Source organism: Etheostoma spectabile, chromosome 9 (genome assembly GCF_008692095.1).
Source record: "Etheostoma spectabile isolate EspeVRDwgs_2016 chromosome 9, UIUC_Espe_1.0, whole genome shotgun sequence".
NCBI lineage: Eukaryota > Metazoa > Chordata > Actinopteri > Perciformes > Percidae > Etheostoma > Etheostoma spectabile.
Genome location: NC_045741.1, coordinates 31,530,263 through 31,550,704, shown reverse-complemented (window position 1 = coordinate 31,550,704; position 20,442 = coordinate 31,530,263). Strand labels below are relative to the sequence as shown.

The window sequence follows — 20,442 nt, the reverse complement described above, 5'->3', positions numbered from 1 at the left end:
CGCTGTTTTGGTTGTTATTCTAGAGTGTATTTGGGGTTGTGTACTGGTACTGTCTGCTTTGCAAGCAGGAACTATTTGTGTACTGCCACGGTAATACGACACATACGTGCAGCGATGTACTTCAGCCTCCATGTATTGTCAAACAGTGTTTTAAGCCCTAGTTCAGTGTCTCCTCCTGCTCCACTCTTCCACTTACCTTGAATCACCTGGGTCTGCATAAACCAGTTTTTTTGCTACCTACCATCCAATAAATGCTGAGACGCTTATTGATTCTACTTAGTCCAGCTCCTGTTGGTTTTTTGCAATAAAAACTCCCCAGAGACTAGCAGTGCATACAGCTTTTGTTTACGCTTACATCTCTCTTCTGTGCTGAGCATGAAAATTACAGTATCCTTCCAATATAATTCCTTTTCTCAATGCTGACCTGTTCAACGTGCAACTTCATATGGCACCGCCAGGTTGTTTATATGCAACCCTCGTTATAGTTTTTTCCATTATTTCATTAAAAACAGCACAGACCGTTAGAACAAAGCATCAAAACATATAAATATAGGTATAAGCATCAACATAAATGAGCAATCTACAAAAAGCACAATTGTGATGATAAAGTAGACACACATCTGTAATTAATCAAATGCCTAAAAGCCATCTCACTTTAACTCTTACAGTCCAGATTTAATTATTGGTTAGTGCTTATCTATGGTGCAAGGTATTAATTAAATGTAAATGTGTTGTATTTTATAGCGCTTTTCTAGTTTTGAACGACGACTTAAAGAGCTTTTGCATAGTAAGGAACCATTCACCATTCACACACATTCGTACACTGGTCGAGGCTGCGAATAAGGTGCCACCTTTCACCCATTCACACTCCGATGCCAAGGACACTTCACATGGACTGCGGCCAGGATTGAACCACCACCCTCCAATTGCAGGCAACTACCACTGAGCCACACCACCCTTCTTACAAATGTTACTTGAGTGTTTATATTTGTTATTGTTATGTATCTGGATTTCGTCTCAGGATCTGAAAAACAGACAAAAACAAACAATGATCTTGTCTCACTCGTCATGTCACAGTGGGACACCAAGGAACTCTACAACACCCAAGACAGGGCCGCGGGATGATGGAGGGAGGTGGGCTAGCACTATAGTGCTAGCACCTTCTCCGGGCTCTGATTACCTTCTAACTGGGAATCCACATCAAACCAGATGTCAGCCGAATTGAAGTGCTCAGTTCTGTTCAATCAACAAACATCCACTGATCCATTTCTGTCCTCACACCAGCTGTCGATTTGTCTTTGCCAGCTGACTGACAGCAATTTTTAACGGATAAGCTCTATAAGAAGGATACAAGAGAAAACAGCATTGGTTTTTTTCTCTCAGCAGCAGTGTCCTGCTTCCTTGACCTGAGACACAACATAGTGTTGATATATCTGTCGGCTGTGCCTGCCTATTAACGCCGCAGTGTAGCCAAATCATTTTAATGGAATTCCTAATAATACCAGGTTTAAGTGCAAAGCCTCCATGATAGATGTCATTTCCAGATACAGATTGCATGGTATTAGCAAGTGGAGATGGGTCATTAGATCCACACCATCCATCTTCATCCGCTTATCCGGGGGGCCTATGACGCGGGGGCAGCAGCTCCAGTGGGGGACCCCAACTTCCCTTTCCCAGCCACATCAACCACTCCGACTGGGGCTCCCAAGGCTTCCCGGCCAGGTTGGCGATAAATCCCCCCCTAATCCTGGGTTCTTCAAACTCTCCTCCCAGCTGGACGGTCCTGGAACACCTCCCTAGGGAGGCCCCCAGGAGCATCCTTACCAGATGCCCGAACCACCTCACTGCTCCTTTCAACCGCGAAGGAGCAGCAGCTCTAATCCTAGCTCCTCTCGAGGATTGAGCTTCTTGCCTATCTCTAAGAGACACCAGCCCCCCTTCTGAGGAACCCATTTCGGCCGCTTGTACCCTGGATCTCGTTCTTTCGGTCATGACCCAGCCTTCATGACCATAGGTGAGGGTAGAACTAATCGCCCGGTAGATCGACGCTTTAAAAATCCAACACATTAGGTTAAAAACCATTTTCCCATCATGGTGCCAGATGCTTAAACCAAGACATGCAAAACACAAAATTGACAAAATCTTTAGACCCAATCACACCAAAACAAACTAGCCCCCAATAATAAACTTCATCAATGACCTGTCACTGCAGACAAGCTCTGACCTGACCCTTTGACAACTTGCTATTCATTGGAAGGTAGTTCCTCAGAATTGCACTAAGAGCTTCTAGCTTCTATATTCAAAGTAGGATGGTGTAACATTTGAAGCAGCTGGTGTCCACACTTCTAATAAAACCCAACAGCATATGTGGGAATCATGAAGCAGCCTTTTAAGTCTTCGCATACTGTGGTCATGCTTCTTGTTGTATATGATATCATTTGAGCCTATCCATCTGTCCGCTCCCTGACTTCAAACACTTTTTCAGAGGAAGAAAAAACACTTTATTGTTGCCAGACGCGACAGCAACGCTGTCCCACGATAGCACCACACTGCTCAAGATGCAGTCACAAAACTCTACAGTTTTGTCTTTTGGATCAAAATAAATGCCATATTGAATGGGTGTGAACCCGAGCAAGATTGTTTCCTCCAGCCACATTGCCCCTGTTCATCTTGATAACGATACATTGTTAAGGAACTACATCCACAATAGAAAGTAGTTCCAAAACTGTCTGTTTGGCTAATATACTCTAGAGAGTTTGGACTAGGTGGGACAAGGGGGAAATATGCATTTTAAATATTTTCCTTTGTTTTGTTCATAAGCCTCATGAAGCTTCATGATCATTTCATTTATTTCTGAGCTCACTAGATGGCGCTCTTGGTTAAAAGAAAAGGCCCTAGAATGGTAAAGCAGTGTACTTTAGCCTTTGTTGAGCGGACGCCATCTAGTGGGTTCAGACTAAAGGAATGGTTCATGAAGCTTCATGAGGCTCCATTTGGCAATCAGGATATTTCTGTTGAATTATCCCTTAAGTCACAGCCAGTGTTAAATGTGTTAGAAAACACTTTTTTCGCCAGTAACTACTCAAAACTCTGAAAGCTCATTACTTCTTTATTATCTCCCCCATCTGGATTCCACTGGGCGAAGCTTGTGCAGTGTTTCAGAAGGAGGAGCATTTTGCCTGCCCAATTTTGTGTGACCTGCAATATTTGTTGATTTGGTACCATAAAACTAATGGCGTTTTTCCACTGCGTGGTATCTCCTCGACTCGCCTCACTCTACTCTACTCTACTCGCCTTTTTTGGTTTTCCATTACAAAAAAAGTCCCTGGTACCTGCTACCGGACTTTTTAGTATTACCTCAGTCGAGGTTCCAAGCGAGCTGAGGCGATACCAAAGGTGACGTGGAACCTGCAGAGGCTGGTTGGTCGGAGAGATTCGTCGCTTATCACTGCGTTTTTAGCAAACAAGAGTGCGGAGTGTGTTCTGGAACAAACGCGACATTTAGGAAAAAAATCTAGCCAGACTCCGACAGATTATCTACTCTCTGCACTATTCTCACTTTCAACTGTTCAATAAAGAGCTATTGAGGACTTTTGCATGTTGTTTCCAATATTGCCACATGTTACTTAAAAAACAAGACATATATCGAAGAAATTTTTATTTAGCTATTCGTAGCGCATCAAACCCTCCCGTACATCTCGGTCTTTTTCCTCTGCACCCTGTGACATGTCCCCCCCTCCCCCTGGTCTGCTGTCCCGGATGATCCCATTCATTGTCATAAGCCTTTCCATAACTCTCATAAAGATTATACAAAGCAGGTCAGGACCGAAATTCCACGATCGAACGCCACCCGACGGTCTGCGGCTGCGATTTTGCAAAGCGTGAGGTGCTCTGAACACAAAAAGTACACAGCATACATATTTTGGTGTGTAATCATGGTTGCTAAGTTCATTTACTTTATATAGCGTATAGTAAATACTGACTGGGGCCCATAACACATGCAAATGTTAGCTGGTAAACGTTACCAGAAAACTTACTACCCTCTTGTGTCGGCGAACAATATCATGTCGCCGTCTGAACTCCCAGAATTCCCAAACTCTTGTTTTTTTTAGCGGTGATCATTGTTGCTTCCTTCCTTCTTTTGAAACAAAAAAATTCTTCTGGCGGTGGCGAGTAGCCGACGTGCTGTTGTGATGTCGCGTTGAAAATTACATCATCACGCTTAGCTATGGTGACCACGCCACGCTGAGGCGTTACTCAATCTGCAATGGAAAACGGACGCAGAATGTTGTCGAGTCGAGTAGAGACAGGCGAGTCGAGCGACTGTTACCAGCTGTGGAAAATTGCCATATGTTGTGGCTTGGCTTTGAACATAAAGGGATCATGATCAGCCTAATATTTTTTTTTGCACATATATGACTGTTGATCAAGGACATCTCGTGGTTGCGGTGATTCACAATTTTTGGAAAACCCACTTTATTGAATGTTTTTTCCCGGCATTGACTGCAACATATCCAAAGGCATTCGTGTGCGTTAATTCCTGTTGGCAGCACATTGACGTGTGCAGATTCCCTCAACATTACCATTTTGACCGAAAACCCCGCCCAGTGTATCGCCACCATGAGTGATGAGTTAACTGACAGAGGCATTTCAGCAGCTCTCTGGCATTATTAAATGTATTCAACAACCACCAAATCAAACAGACCATACATTTATTATTATGACGTATGGTAAAAAATGTGGGATGATAGGTCCTATGTATGCGGGATGAGCGCAGACATACGTTCAGACGACAGACAGATAGATAGAAAGACGAGGGCAAGAAGACATCAGACAGTCAGACACCAACAGAAAGCAGATTCCAGCAAAATATAGCAACACTAATGGAAGAAAGATATTGGCACATTACCATGGCACATTTCAAAGCATTATTTAAAAAGTAACAAAATGTTACCTATCACAGTAACGCAATGTTGTGGGTGGAAATCATTTAGTAACGTTTTAATGAGGTAACTATAACTAACTAATGAGATGTTCAGTAACTACACTGGGAACGCTGGTCCAGCATCATGTCGTAAGTGAATCTCTTTGATTGCAGTCTCATATCACGCGGCACTTCTGATGTTAGAACTAGTTTGATCTATGTAGTGGTCTCCTGCAGCTACAAAGTTTTACACAGCACTTTATTCATTCCTCACAGCTTTGAAATTTCCTTTCATAACGTTACATCATTTTAATAGGTTAACAGCGTGCTGCAATAGCTGATTAGGAATCAAATTAATGGAAATAACAGAGAGATATTCTTTGAAAGTGATGGGTAGATTTTTAACTTAAATCTTAGTCTCATTTGAACTGGAACATTTTTCCCGCCATTGCATAAATTACATTTATTTGGGAGGGCAAAGAGAAACACATGGCAAGATCTGCACTTTACTGAGCGCACTTTTCTAGTTTATATACAAGTTCTTAATTATTTTGTTGGCCTAAAACGGGTAAAATAAAAAATAAAAATCTTTATATTCTGTGAACTGGACGAGGCTCCAGACCACCACCCGACTTCCACCACCACTTTGTCTCAGCAAAGAATGTGGATAATGATAATGGTTTAACATTGGATTGACATCACTTGAAGTCTCTTTTATATAGGCCTTAGTCCCCTAATACTGTATCTGAAGTCCTTTAATATAGACATTAGTGTCCCCTAATACTGTATCTGAAGTCTCTTTTATATAGACCTTAGTGTCCCCTAATACTGTATCTGAAGTCTCTTTTATACAGACCTTAGTGGTCCCCTAAAACTGTATCTGAAGTCTCTTTTATACAGCCTTAGTGGTCCCTAATACTGTATCTGAAGTCACTTTTATATAGGCCTTTGGTCCCCTAATACTGTATCTGAAGTCTCTTTTATATAACCTTAGTGTCCCCTAAACTGTATCTGAAGTCTCTTTCTATAGACCTTAGGGTCTCCTAAAACTGTATCTGAAGTCTTTTTCCCAAATTCAGCCTTGGTGGGGGGAAGGTGGAGGCTGGGGGTTTTGGCTTGACCAACTGCCACTTTGCTCGTTTGAAAGCCACGATTTTCTCTATCATGGGGGGCCAAATTCTCTCGGGCAGGCAAAGCAGAGAAAGGGGGCGGTAACCTTGCCCTTGTGACCTCATAGGAGCAAGATTCCAGATTGGCCAATCCGAGCTTTAATTTTCTCAAGGCAGAGCAAAATACCCAGGCTCGGTATACCACCGATCCATTTCTAGCCCCTGGGGACCATAGGCAGGCTGGGGGGTGCATATTCATGTTAAAAAAAAACTCAAAGTGAAATGTTCACGTCATTGACCTTTAAAAGAAATTCCAATGAACCAGAGCACGTTTTTTTCCCATCCCGGATTGCCGTGTGAACCAGCCAGATCCTCCTCCGCAAGGCTGGGGAGGAATGCGAGACTATACCGATTGACTGTGGTTGAAACTTGGTCCTCCACATTCAGTGACGTATCGTCAGAAAGGCCCAGTGTTGGAAGTAGTATTCACATCTTTTACCTTAGTAAATCTAAAAAGTCCTGCATTGAAAAAATGTCACTTAAATGAAAGTATGTACGTATCATCAGGAGAATGCACTCAAAGTATTAAAAGTACTCTAATTTTCACATTTTAGAAACTGGTGATCAAAACAGCTCTGTCAATCAAATAGTGTTTTATGGTCTAATCATTTCAGCTGGTAGTTTAAATTTTCCTAACCATTCGGGTTTCTCAATTTTCAAGTGGAGCGGAGTAAAAAGAAAGTAAGGACAACTTCCTCAACATCTGTATTTAAGTAACGTTCTTGAGAAAATGTACTTAGTTACCTTTTGCCACTAATGTCCTCCCTTAGTGTAAATCTCAGCGCAGATGAATCAGCAGCCTGTTGTCCCTGCTAATAGCTTTTGTAGTGGAGCTGTAACATTAGTGCAAACCTCCTAGCTGGTAATAATGGTTTAAAACGGACGGGAGGTGGAGGACAGCAGCACTTGAGTTTGACACATAGGAAGTCCACTGAACATTGATTGGCTCCTTTTAAGCCAGACATTCCCCTCACAGGACTTTTGTCTCCTGACTTCATATGTTCAGTCCTTGGGAATTCATCCCCACACACACACACACACACACACAACACACACACACACACACACACACACACACCTTGCTGTCTTTTGAAAAGACATAAAAGACCCGTTAGATTGTTTTTTTTCTTCTTCTCCAAATGGAAGAACGTCTCTGGCACAAAAGTGGAAAGGATACCACCAGATTAAAATAATGAGCTTTAGAGTAGCTTCCCATGAGTCACATTTCTCTTTTATCTTTCACCTTCTTAGCCCTGCAAGCAGCCATGAAGGAGGATAGAGATATATATATATATATATATATATATATATATATATATACACACACACACACACACACACACACACACACACCCACACACACACACACACACACACACACAGTATATATATTAACTCTTGAGTGCCCAGCTGATTTCTGATCTGTACATGTTTGCTTCAAAACCTTTAAACTTCCTGTGATAGGTATAAAATTGCCAGGCATTAAATAATAATTAGAGCTTGGTTGCTGCTGAACCCCTGGCTGCTTTGGCAGGGCCTTCGCTATTTTGCCCTATCATCTCCAAGATGGCATGCGACCCTAGGGTAGGCGGAGCGCCGGTCTGATGGGGGGAAATGGAACCACTGGGTGTTCTCTGCTGGGAGTATTATCTTCGTCGCGCACACACACACACACACACCACACACACACCACACACACACACCCACACACAACACACACACACACACACACACACACACACACACACACACACACACACACACACACCTCCACCATCCGCTGCCATTTTTCTTTCATCACAAGCTCAACCCCCACTCCACTCATCACTATCAGCTATCTGAGAGGAGTGGGCCTTTTCCAAACCTTTTATGAACTCCCGCTGCTGACAGATGTACATGTTGCTGTATTTACAGGGCTTTTAAAGCTGTGAAGGAGCAAGTAAGAACGTGTGCTCTAGATGTGTGTGGGCAATCATTTGGGAAAGGGAACATATTAAGTTTGATATGCGTCTGAAGTCTCATTTTATTGCTGTTTTGGCCTTTGTGTTTTTATGTTTTATGTTTTTATGTTTGTAGTCTTGCTTTGCCAGACCTTCTTCCACACGCTGTGGAAAAGGGCTGGCAAGTCCATACAGCATTCCAGAATAGGAAAATAACATGCTCTTGTTATTGTCATTTCTTTAAACTTCACAATTGTCTTGGCGGGCACTATTTGCCGGAGAGCATCTGCAGTATAGCTTCGGAAAGACATTTGTTTTTGTAGAACTGTGTGCGTTCTAAAGTTTTAGTCATGCAACCGGAAACTCCGATTGGACTGATAGTCTACTAGCTGTCTGGAAACACAAAAGCAGAAGAAAAGGAACAACAGTAATAGAGTGACATTGTGCGGATATTCCGGGCACGAGCTCTCCCGAAGTGAACCGTTGTGGACATAGTTATTTGTATTGGTGAGGTTTATGAGTGTGTAACATGGGAATGAGTAGCATTACCAGTGTATTAGATATGAGCACTATATAATAATTGTGCATTGTGGCGTTGTACTTAAAGGGGACTTCTGCATTTTATTATTTCTGTCATATATGTAATAGTACAGTGTCAGATGTTCAGATCAAAGTGGCCAAAGTTTTAAATAAGAGGAATGTATGTAAAAAATGAGCAAAAATCCTCAAATTTCAGAGGGCTTTAAATACTCTGCTTCTCTACTCTCGGCTGAAGCTGACATTAAGTTGTGCCAGATTTCATCTATGGTCATCTGCTCCAGGCTGTGTTGACATCCCATACACTGCTACATGTTACATGCTTACGCCAGAGAAAACTGTAATCTTGGTTGCCATGTTAATTTCTCCCCAATTTTAAATCACATGCTGGATTTCTGCTGGAACATGTCAGTTTGTAGTTTTTGTTTTAAAGTCTTTATCGGTGATGTGTCACGATATAAAGTTCGATTATACAACATTACATTCTTTCCTCCCAATGACAGATGGTACAGGATGGACAGCCGTTTGGTCCCGCCCTCTAATGGCCCCCCCGTAACTATTACGGGAGCAAAGCAGCCTCAAGTCAATGCTTGATATTCCAAAGCCGTGCCCAGAAGTGTGCACGAGGCTCTCGGTTCGCTAAAGATCCGCGCCAGGTCTGTTTTCCCCTTGAGACAGCTGAGCCGGAAGTGGAACAGCCAGGACATGCAGTCAATTTACCAAACCCCCCTTCCAACATTGCACACCACAGATCGTTTTTATGATAGCTTGGTAGATACTAACTTATTAAACCAGTGTGGTTCTTTAAAGTACTTGTAGAACAATACAATCTGCAAGTTGGACAGCAAGACGTTTCGCTTCTGAGACACTCCAAGACATCGTATACAATCGAGGATAAAAACACAATAAAGTCCAGGACTTATTTCCAATGGTCCTCATGTCCACCGATGTGGTATGGCACGGTCGGACGACTGACCAAACCGGAACGCAGCCAGAACACAGCACAGACGGCCGGTGGAGAATCGGGGTCAGGAGGGAGGTTGGTTTGGGGGATGGGTAGAGGGTCAACAAACAGGAGACCACGTCACCTGGTTTGTGTCCAGTTTGAAAATAAAAGTAGACAGCGAGTTACTTTTAACTTTAACAAGCGGCGTAACATTCTATGTCTAACCGGAAGATAAGTACCTCAACAGATTTCAACCCAAAACACCATCTTTAGATTCTCTGGTTTAGACATGAGGTCCTATGTCAGCCCCCGCTGGGGGCGCAATTTTATGAAACACTCATGTGGGTTAGAGGGGGGGGGGTTGGAGGCCTGGTTGTAAGAGGACAAATAAAGGAAATTACTTGTCAAAAGGTAACAATCCATCCTAGTTTACAGATCCCCCTTCTGCAGTACAGTACCTCAAGGACCAGGGACCTTGAACTTTATGGAGGATTTCATCTAAATGCACTCCAGGTTTACACTCAGGACTCTCACTTTACTTTTTCCTGGAAAGAATAGAGTTTAAATGCCTTTGGAAATGTTGGACAGGCATGCTGTGTGCGCCTACTTGTTTAAGTGTCCTGAGTGGCTTCTACAGTGAACTGGCTGACAAACACCAATTCAACTGAGCACTGACTCAACCTGAATGTTGTTGTCCTTTTCTCTGTCCGTTCATTTCTCTTCCCCTCTGTCTCCACGCAGGAGGCCATAGTAACAGGTCTGCTCCCGAGACCACCTACTCAGTGCTGGGCTGCGTACACCACCAAGGGCGATGGTGCTCGCAGCAAAGCCAAAGTGGTCACCACCACAGGAGCAGGTGTGTTGCACCCACCATGTTTTGAAACATTATAGCGGTAAATTTGTTCTCTTTCCCAGACCAACCTGATCTTTATGCAGAGGATGCAAATAGTTTCTAATATGACCAAGTTATGATCAGAGGTGGGAGAGTAGCCAAAAATTTTACTCAGTAAAAGTACTGTTACTTCAGAATTAATGACTCAAGTAAAAGTAAAAGTGTCATCCAAATAATACTTGAGTAAGAGATAAAAGTGTTGATGAAAAACTACTCTAGTAGTGAGTAACTGTTGAGTAACGTCTGATTTATTCTTACACACAAGCATCATCAACAGACAAAATACAAAATATCATATTTAGGCAAACTATGTTCTTCCAATCTAAAAATAAATTAAAATTAATTTATTATTACAAAATAGCTTAAGTGATAGACTTGTCACTTAAATTTGGATGGAAACTGCATGTGCAAAACATACTGTATGTAACCTAAAAGACAAATCCACCTCTCCACAGCAAAACTAAAACTACCGCTACGTCTCCTCAGGTTAGATGTGAGTTGTTGAATGCTCACATGTCCGTTTTTTTTGGTCGACACTGAAGACCCCGCAACGTAGCTGCTGTTTCCACTTTTCCTAAAAGGTAACCATGCTTTCACTAGGAGGCCGGGGGGGTTCCTCCACGTCTGTGTTCTTGGCGACATTCTTTGTTTTGCTACGACTGTAGCTACCACATCCGCCCATAGATATATACAGTCTATGGTCCCGCCGCTGAGAACGAGTATGGTCACTTGACTGCACACGCCGTTTGATTGGTGGAACACAGTCACGTGTTAGAGCCTAAGCGAAGACTCTCTCTCTCTGTCAAATGAGACGTACGCTGGGGTAAAAACAATGACCGTAGAATACCAAGAGGTAAAAAGAAATAACGAGCTCCTTGTTGCCTAATGTAGCGGAGTAAGAGTAGAGTTTCTCTTTACTAATCTACTCATTACAAATAAAAGTATAGTGATTTAAAACTACTCCTAGAAGTACAATTTTTTCAAAACGTACTCAAGTAAATGTAAGGAGTAAATGTAACTCTTACTACCCACCTCTGGTTATGATCATATGAACCTAACTAAGCTTTGTGTTAGAGCCAATACGTTTTTGAAAAAATTGTACTTCTAGGAGTAGTTTTAAATCACTATACTTTTATTTGTACTTGAGTAGATTAGTAAAGAAGAAACTCTACTCTTACTCCGCTACATTAGGCAACAAGGAGCTCGTTACTTTTCTTTTTACCTCTTGGTATTCTACGGTCATTGTTTTACCCCAGGTACGTCTCATTTGACAGAGAGAGAGAGTCTTCCGCTTAAGGTCTACCACGTGACTGTGTTCCACCAATCAAACGGCGTTGTGCAGTCAAGTGACCATACTCGTTCTCAGCGGCGGGCGGGACCATAGACTGATATATTATGGGCGGGAAGTGTTAGCTTACAGTGTAGCAAAACAAAGAATGGCCAAGGCAACACAGACGTGGAGGAACCCCCCCGGCCATAGTGAAAGCATGGTTACCTTTTAGGGAAAGTGGAAACAGACTACGTTATGCGGGTCTTCAGTGTCGACCAAAACAACGGACATGTGAGCATTCAACAACTCAACATCTAACCTGAGGAGACGTAGCGGTAGTTTTAGTTTTTGCTGTGGAGAGGTGGATGTTTGTCTTTTAGGTACATACAGTATGTTTTGCACATGCAGTTTCCATCCCAATTTAATGTGACAAGTCTATCACTTAAGCATTTTGTAATAATAAATTAATTTTAATTTATTTTATTGATTGGATGAACAATAGTTTGCCTAAATATGATATTTTGTATTTGTCTGTCTGATGAGCTTGTGTTAAGAAATAAATCAGACGTTACTCAACAGTTACTCATACTAGAGTAGTTTTTCATAAGCACTTTTTACTCTTACTCAAGTAATTATTTGGAAGACTACTTTTACTTTTACTTTGAGTCATATAATTCGAAGTAACAGTACTTTTACTTGAGTAAAATTTTTGGCTACTCTACCCACCTCTGATCATAACTTGGTCATATTAGAAACTATTTTGCATCCTCTGCATAAAGATCAGGTTTGGTCTGGGAAAGAGAACAAATTCTACCGCTATAATGTTCAAAAACATGGTGGGTGCAACACACCTGCTCCTGTGGTGGTGACCACTTTGGCTTTGCTGCGAGCACCATCGCCCTTGGTGGTGTACGCAGCCACAGTCACTGAGTAAGTGGTCTCCGGGAGCAGACCTGTTACTATGGCCTCCTGCGTGGAGACAGAGGGGAAGAGAAATGAACGGACAGAGAAAAGGACAACAACATTCAGGTTGAGTCAGTGGCCTCAGTTGAATTGGTGTTCTGTCAGCCAGTTCACTGTAGAAGCCACTCAGGCACATTAAACAAGTCAGGCGCACACAACATGCCTGTCCAACATTTCCAAAGGCATTTAAACTCTATTCTTTCCAGGAAAAAGTAAAGTGAGAGTCCTGAGTGTAAACCTGGAGTGCATTTAGATGAAATCCTCCATAAAGTTCAAGGTCCCTGGTCCTTGAGGTACTGTACTGCAGAAGGTGGATCTGTAAACTAGGATGGATTGTTACCTTTTGACAAGTAATTTTCCTTTATTTGTCCTCTTACAACCAGGCCTCCAACCCCCCCCCTCTAACCCACATGAGTGTTTCATAAATTTGCGCCCCCAGCGGTGGCCTGACATAGGACCTCATGTCTAAACCAGAGAATCTAAAGATGGTGTTTTGGGTTGAAATCGTGTTGAGGTACTTATCTTCCGGTTAGACATAGAATGTTACGCCGCTCTGTTAAAGTCTAAAAGTAACTCGCTGTCTACTTTTATTTTCAAACTGGACACAAACCAGGTGACGTGGTCTCCTGTTTGTTTGACCCTCTACCCATCCCCCAAACCAACCTCCCTCCTGACCCCGATTCTCCACCGGCCGCGTCTGTGCTGTGTTCTGGCTGCGTTCCGGTTTTGGTCAGTCGTCCGCCACGTGCCATACCACATCGGTGGACATGAGGACAACATTGGAAATAAGTCCTGGACTTTATTGTGTTTTTATCCTCGATTGTATACGATGTCTTGGAGTGTCTCAGAAGCGAAACGTCTTGCTGTCCAACTTGCAGATTGTATTGTCTCTACAAGTACTTTAAAGAACCATCACTGGTTTAATAAGTTAGTATCTACCAAGCTATCATAAAAACGATCTGTGGTGTGCAATGTTGGAAGGGGGGTTTGGTAAATTGACTGCATGTCCTGGCTGTTCCACTTCCGGCTCAGCTGTCTCAACGGGAAAACAGACCTGGCGCGTATCTTTAGCCGAACCGAGAGCCCTTTCGTGCACACTTCTGGGCACGGCTTTGGAATATCAAGCATTGACTTGAGGCTGCTTTGCTCCCGTAATAGTTACGGGGGGGCCATTAGAGGGCGGGACCAAACGGCTGTCCATCCTGTACCATCTGTCATTGCTGGAGGAATGAATGTAATGTTGTATATATCGACACTTTATATCGTGACACATCACCGATAAAGACTTTAAAACCAAAAACTACACAACCTGACATGTTCCAGCAGAAATCCAGCATGTGATTTAAAATTGGGGAGAAATTAACATCGGCAACCAAGATTACAGTTTTCTCTGGCGTAAGCATGTTAACATGTAGCAGTGTATGGGATGTCAACACAGCCTGGAGCAGATGACCATAGATAGAAATCTGGCACAACTTAATGTCAGCTTCAGCCGAGAGTAGAGAAGCAGAGTATTTAAAGCCCTCTGAAATTTGAGGATTTTTGCTCATTTTTTACATACATTCCCCTCATTATTTAAAACTTTGGCCACTTTGAATCTGAACATCTGACACTGTACTATTACATATATGACAGAAAATAATAAAATGCAGAAGTCCCCTTTAAGTACAACGCCACAATGCACATTATTATAATAGTGCTCATATCTAATACACTGGTAATGCTACTCATTCCCATGTTACACACTCATAAACATTCACCATATACAAAATACTCTATGTCCACAACGGTTCACTTCCGGGAGAGCTCCGTTGCCCCGGAATATCCGCACAATGTCACTCTATTTACTGTTGTTCCTTTTCTTCTGCTTTTTTTGTGTTTCCAGACAGCTAGCTAGACTATCAGTCCAATCGGAGTTTCCGGTTGCATGACTAAAACTTTAGAACGCACACATGTTCTACAAAAACAAATGTCTTTCCGAAGCTATACTGCAGATGCTCCGTCCGGCAAATAGTGCCGCCCAAGACAATTGTGATTAGTTTAAAGAAATGACAATAACAAGAGCATGTTATTTTCCTATCCTGGAATGCTGTATGGACTTGCCAGCCCTTCTTCCACAGCGCTGTGGAGGAAGGTCTGGCAAAGCAAGACTACAAAACATAAAAACATAAAACACACAAAGGCCAAAACAGCAATAAAATGAGACTTCAGACGCATATCAAACTTAATATGTTCCCTTTCCCAAAATGATTGCCCACACATTAGAGCACACGTTCTTACTTGCTCCTTCACAGCTTTAAACCTGTAAATACAGCAACATGTACATTCTGTAGCAGCTGGGAGTTCATTAAAGGTTTGGAAAAGGCCCACTCCTCTCAGAAGCGATAGTGATGAGTGGAGTGGGGGTTGCAGCTTGTGATGAGAAAGAAAAATGGCAGGGGATGGTGGTTGGATGGTGTGTGTGTGTGTGTGTGTGTGTGTGTGTGTGTGCGCGACGAAGAATACTCCAGCAGAGAACACCCAGTGGCTTCCATTTCCCCCATCAGACCGGCGCCTCCGCCTCAGCCAGGGCTCGCTATGCCATCCTTGGAGAGATAGGGCAAATTAGCGAGGCCCTCAAGCAGCCAGGGGTTCAGCAGCAACCAAAATCTAATTATTATTTAATGCCTGCAATTTTAACCTATCACAGGAAGTTTAAAAGGTTTTGAAGCAAACATGTACGATCAGAAATCAGCTGGGACCTCAAGAGTTAATATATATACTGTGTGTGTGTGTGTGTGTGTGTGTGTGTTGTGTGTGTGTGTGTGTGTGTGTGTGGTGTGTGTGTGTGTGGTGTTGTGTGTATTATATATATTATATAATATATATGTGATGTCACGAGAGGCTGCGTTCTGGAGGGCCGTAAGTACCCCTGAGATGGCTGCAGTCACGGGCAGCTTTGGCACATCTGCTGGGGAGTTGGGAACTCCACCTCCAAGCACCCGGCATCCCAACACACCTGAGACCAATCAGGGCCTGATGAGCTGAGGGCAGCTTAAAGCCCAGAGCCACAGTGGTGAGGTGTGTTGTTGGGAGACAGCTCAAGTTGTGCTCTCAGAGGATCTACAGAGGATCGAAGCGGCACTTTCCATGGGAAGGATTGAAAGAATGGAATACTTACTGAAGACTGGAATACTACCTGAGACTGAGAGGTTCTTACCGACAGATAGGCCAAGGGCTGCGACCTGTCAAAAGTAGGCTGAAGACCTGTTTTTCAAGAAGAGATTTACCTGAGGGAATCAGGTTTATGTTTTGGTTTGAAGAGACATTGTTTAAGTTTGGACTGTTGCAAGAGCAACCATTATCCTGAGTTACCTTTTTGACATTGGCTTACATTTTGTGTTAATTCCCAAGAACAATATTAAAAACCTTTGTTACACTCTAACTTTGTGTCTTGCACTGCTGAACTGTCCCGCGAGAGCCGTGTAGCCTCTCATGAATCACAATATATATATATATATATATCTCTATCCCTCTTCAGTCTCCTCTGCAGGGCTAGAAGGTTGAAAGGATAAAAATAATTGGGGTGGGTGTGGGGGTTTGGGGGGGTGTTTGTTTGGTTTTTTTTTGGGGGGGGGGGGGGGGGGGGGGGGGGGTTGTGGGGGGGGGGGGTGGGGTTGGGGGGGGGGGGGGGGGGTGTTGGGGGGGGGGGGGGGGGGGGGGGGGGGGTTGTTTTTTTGTGGTGGGGGGGGGGGGGGGGGGGGGGGGTGGGGGGGGGGGAAATGTGACTCATGGGAAGCTACTTAAAAGCCTCATTATTAATCTGTGTGGTATTCCTTCCACTTTGTTGCACAGAGAAGTCTTCCATTTGGAGAGAAGAAAGAAAGAAAAAAAAACCAATCTAAAACGGGTCGTGTATCTGGTCTTTTTCAAAAGCACAGCAAGCCTGTGTGTGTGTGTGTGTGTGTGGGGATGAATTCCCAAGGACTGAACATATGAAGTCAGGAGACAAAAGCTCCTGTGAGGGGAATGTCTGGCTTAACAGGAGCCAATCAATGTTCAGTGACTTCCTATGTGTCAAACATCAAGTGCTGCTGTCCTCCACCTCCCGTCCGTTTTAAACCATTATTACCAGCTAGGAGGGTTTGCACTAATGTTACAGCTCCACTACAAAAGCTTATTAGCAGGGACAACAGTCTGCTGATTCATCTGCGCTGAGATTTACACTAAGGGAGGACAATTAGTGGCAAAAGGTAACTAAGTACATTTTCTCAAGAACGTTACTTAAATACAGATGTTGAGGAAGTTGTCCTTTACTTTCTTTTTACTCCGCTCCACTTGACAAATTGAGAAACCCGAATGTTTTAGTAAAATTTAAACTACCAGCTGAAATGATTAGACCATAAAACACTTATTTGATTGACAGAGCTGTTTTGATCACCAGTTTCTAAAATGTGAAAATTAGAGTACTTTTTAATACTTTGAGTGCATTCTCCTGATGATACGTACATACTTTCATTTAAGTGACATTTTTTCAATGCAGGACTTTTTAGATTTACTAAGGTAAAAGATGTGAATACTACTTCCACCACTGGGCCTTTCTGACTGATACGTCACTGAATGTTGGAGACCAAGTTTCAACCACAGTCATATCGGTATAGTCTCGCATTCCTCCCCAGCCTTGCGGAGGAGGATCTGGCTGGTTCACACGGCAATCCGGGATGGGAAAAAAACGTGCTCTGGTTCATTGGAATTTCTTTAAAGGTCACATGACGTGAACATTTCACTTTGAGTTTTTTTTTAACATGAATATGCACTCCCCCAGCCTGCCTATGGTCCCCCAGGGGCTAGAAATGGCATCGGTGTATACCGAGCCCTGGGTATTCTGCTCTGCCTTTGAGAAAATTAAAGCTCGGATTGGCCAATCTGGAATCTTGCTCCTTATGAGGTCACAAGGGGCAAGGTTACCGCCCCCTTTCTCTGCTTTGCCTGCCCAGAGAATTTGGCCCACCCATGATAGAGAAATATCGTGGCTTTCAAACGAGCAAAGTGGCAGTTGGTCAAGCCCAACACCCCCAGCCTCCACCTTCCCCCCCACCAAGGCTGAATTTTGGGAAAGAGACTTCAGATACAGTTTTAGGAGACCACTAAGGTCTATATGAAAGAGACTTCAGATACAGTATTAGGGGACCACTAAGGTCTATATAAAAGAGACTTCAGATACAGTATTAGGGGACCACTAAGGCCTATATAAAAGTGACTTCAGATACAGTATTAGGGGACCACTAAGGCCTGTATAAAAGAGACTTCAGATACAGTTTTAGGGGACCACTAAGGTCTGTATAAAAGAGACTTCAGATACAGTATTAGGGGACCACTAAGGTCTATATAAAAGAGACTTCAGATACAGTATTAGGGGACCACTAATGTCTATATTAAAGAGACTTCAGATACAGTATTAGGGGACCACTAAGGCCTATATAAAAGAGACTTCAAGTGATGTCAATCCAATGTATTAACCATTATCATTATCCACTAATTCTTTGCTGAGACAAAGTGGTGGTGGAAGTCGGGTGGGGGTCTGGAGCCTCGTCCAGTTCACAGAATATAAAGATTTTTATTTTTTATTTTACCCGTTTTAGGCCAACAAAATAATTAAAAACATTGTATATAAACTAGAAAAGTGCGCTCAGTAAAGTGCAGATCTCTGCCATGTGTTTCTCCCTTTGCCCTCCCAAATAAATGTAATTTATGCAATGGCGGCGAAAAATGTTCCAGTTCAAAATGAGACTAAGATTTAAGTTTAAAAATCTACCCATCCTACTTTCAAAGAATATCTCTGTTTATTTCCCATTAATTCTGATTCCTAATCAGCTACTTGCTAGCACGCTGTTAACCTATTAAAATGATGTAACGTTATGAAAGGAAATTTCAAAGCTGTGAGGAATGAATAAAGTGCTTGTGTAAAACTTTGTAGCTGCAGGAGACCACTACATAGATCAACTAGTTCTCTAACATCAGAAGTGCCGCGTGATACTGAGACTGCAATCAAAGAGATTCCACTTACTGGACATGATGCTGGGACCAGCGTTCCCAGTGCTAGTTACTGATACATCCTCATTAGTTACAGTTACTAGTTACCTCATTAAAACGTTACTAAATGACTTTCCACCCACAACTATTGCGTTACTGTGATAGGTAACATTTTTGTTACTTTTTTAAATATATGCTTTGAAATGCTGCCATTGGTAATGTGCCAATATCTTTCATTCCATTAGTGTTGCTATTATTTCTGCTGGAATCATGCTTTCTGTTGGTGTCTGACTGTCTGCCTTTCTATCTATCTGTCTGTCTGTCTGAACGTATGTCTGCCGCTCATCCCGCATACTACAGGACCTATCATCCCCACATTTTTTATCCATACGTCATATATCAATAACTGTATGGTCTCGTTTGATTTGGTGGTTGTTGAATACATTTAATAATGCCAGAGAGCTGCTGAAATGCCTCTGTCAGTTAACTCATCACTCATGGTGGCGATACACTGGGCGGGTTTTCGGTCAACATGGTAATGTTGAGGGCAATCTGCACACGTCAATGTGCTGCCAACAGGAATTAATGCACTGAATGCCTTTGGATATGTTGCAGTCAATGCCGGGATAAAACATTCAATAAAGTGGGTTTTCCAAAAATTGTGAATCACCGCAACCACGAGATGTCCTTGATCATACAGTCATATATGTGCAAAAAAAAATATTAGGCTGATCATGATCCCCTTTATGCTTCAAAGCCAAAGCCACAACACTTATGGCATTTTTCCACAGCTGGTAACAGCTCGCCTCGACTCGCCTCGTCTCTACTCGACTCGACACATTCTGCGTCCGTTTTCCATTGCAGATTGAGTAACGCCTCAGCGTGGCTGGTCACCATAGCTACGCGTGATGATGTAATTTTCAACGCGACTCACAACAGCACGTCGGCTACTCGCCACAGCCAGAAGAATTTTTTTGTTTCAAAAGAAGCTGAAGGAAGCAACAATGATCACCGCTAAAAAAAACAAGAGTTTGGGAATTCTGACGGAGTTCAGACGTCGACATGACTATTGTTCGCCGACACAAGAGGGTAAGTTAAGTTTCCTGGTAACGTTTACCAGCTAACATTTGCATGTGTTATGGGCCCCGGTCAGTATTTACTATACGCTATATAGAGTACATGAACTTTAGCAACCATGATTACACACCAAAATGTGTATGCTGTGTACTTTTTGTGTTTCAGAGCACTCGCGCTTTGCAAAATCGCAGCCGCAGACCGTCTGGTGGGCGTTCGATGGTGAAATTTCTGGGCCTGACCTGCTTTGTATAATCTTTATGAGAGTTATGGAAAGGCTTATGACAATGAATGGGATACATCCGGGACAGCAGACCCAGGGGGAGGGGGGACACTGTCACAGGGTGCAGAGGAAAAAGACCGAGATGTACGGGAGGGTTTGATGCGCTACTTGAATAGCTAAATAAAAACTTTTCTTCGATATATTGTCTTGTTTTTTTAAAGTAACAGTGTGCAATATTGGAAACAACATGCAAAAGTCCTCAATAGCTCTTTATATTGAACAGTTGAAAAGTGAGAATAGTGCAGAGAGTAGATAATCTGTCGGAGTCTGGCTAGATTTTTTTTCCTAAATGTCGCGTTTGTTCCAGACACACACTCCGCACTCTTGTTTGCTAAAAACGCAGTGATAAGCGACGATTCTCTCCGACCAACCAGCACTCTGCAGGTTTCCACGTCACCTTTTGGTATCGCCTCAGCTCGCTTGGAACCTCGA

General features: G+C 42.9%; 1 protein-coding gene across 1 annotated transcript in view; it reads right to left on the bottom strand.

Annotated features, from left to right (window-relative positions):
* Positions 1-20,442, bottom strand: part of ptprfa (protein tyrosine phosphatase receptor type Fa) — a 373,454-nt gene that overhangs the window by 98,601 nt on the left and 254,411 nt on the right. The window contains exon 13 of the mRNA XM_032525794.1: positions 12,530-12,647. Within this exon, the coding sequence (XP_032381685.1) occupies positions 12,530-12,647 (118 nt within the window). The remainder of the gene's footprint in view (positions 1-12,529; positions 12,648-20,442) is intronic.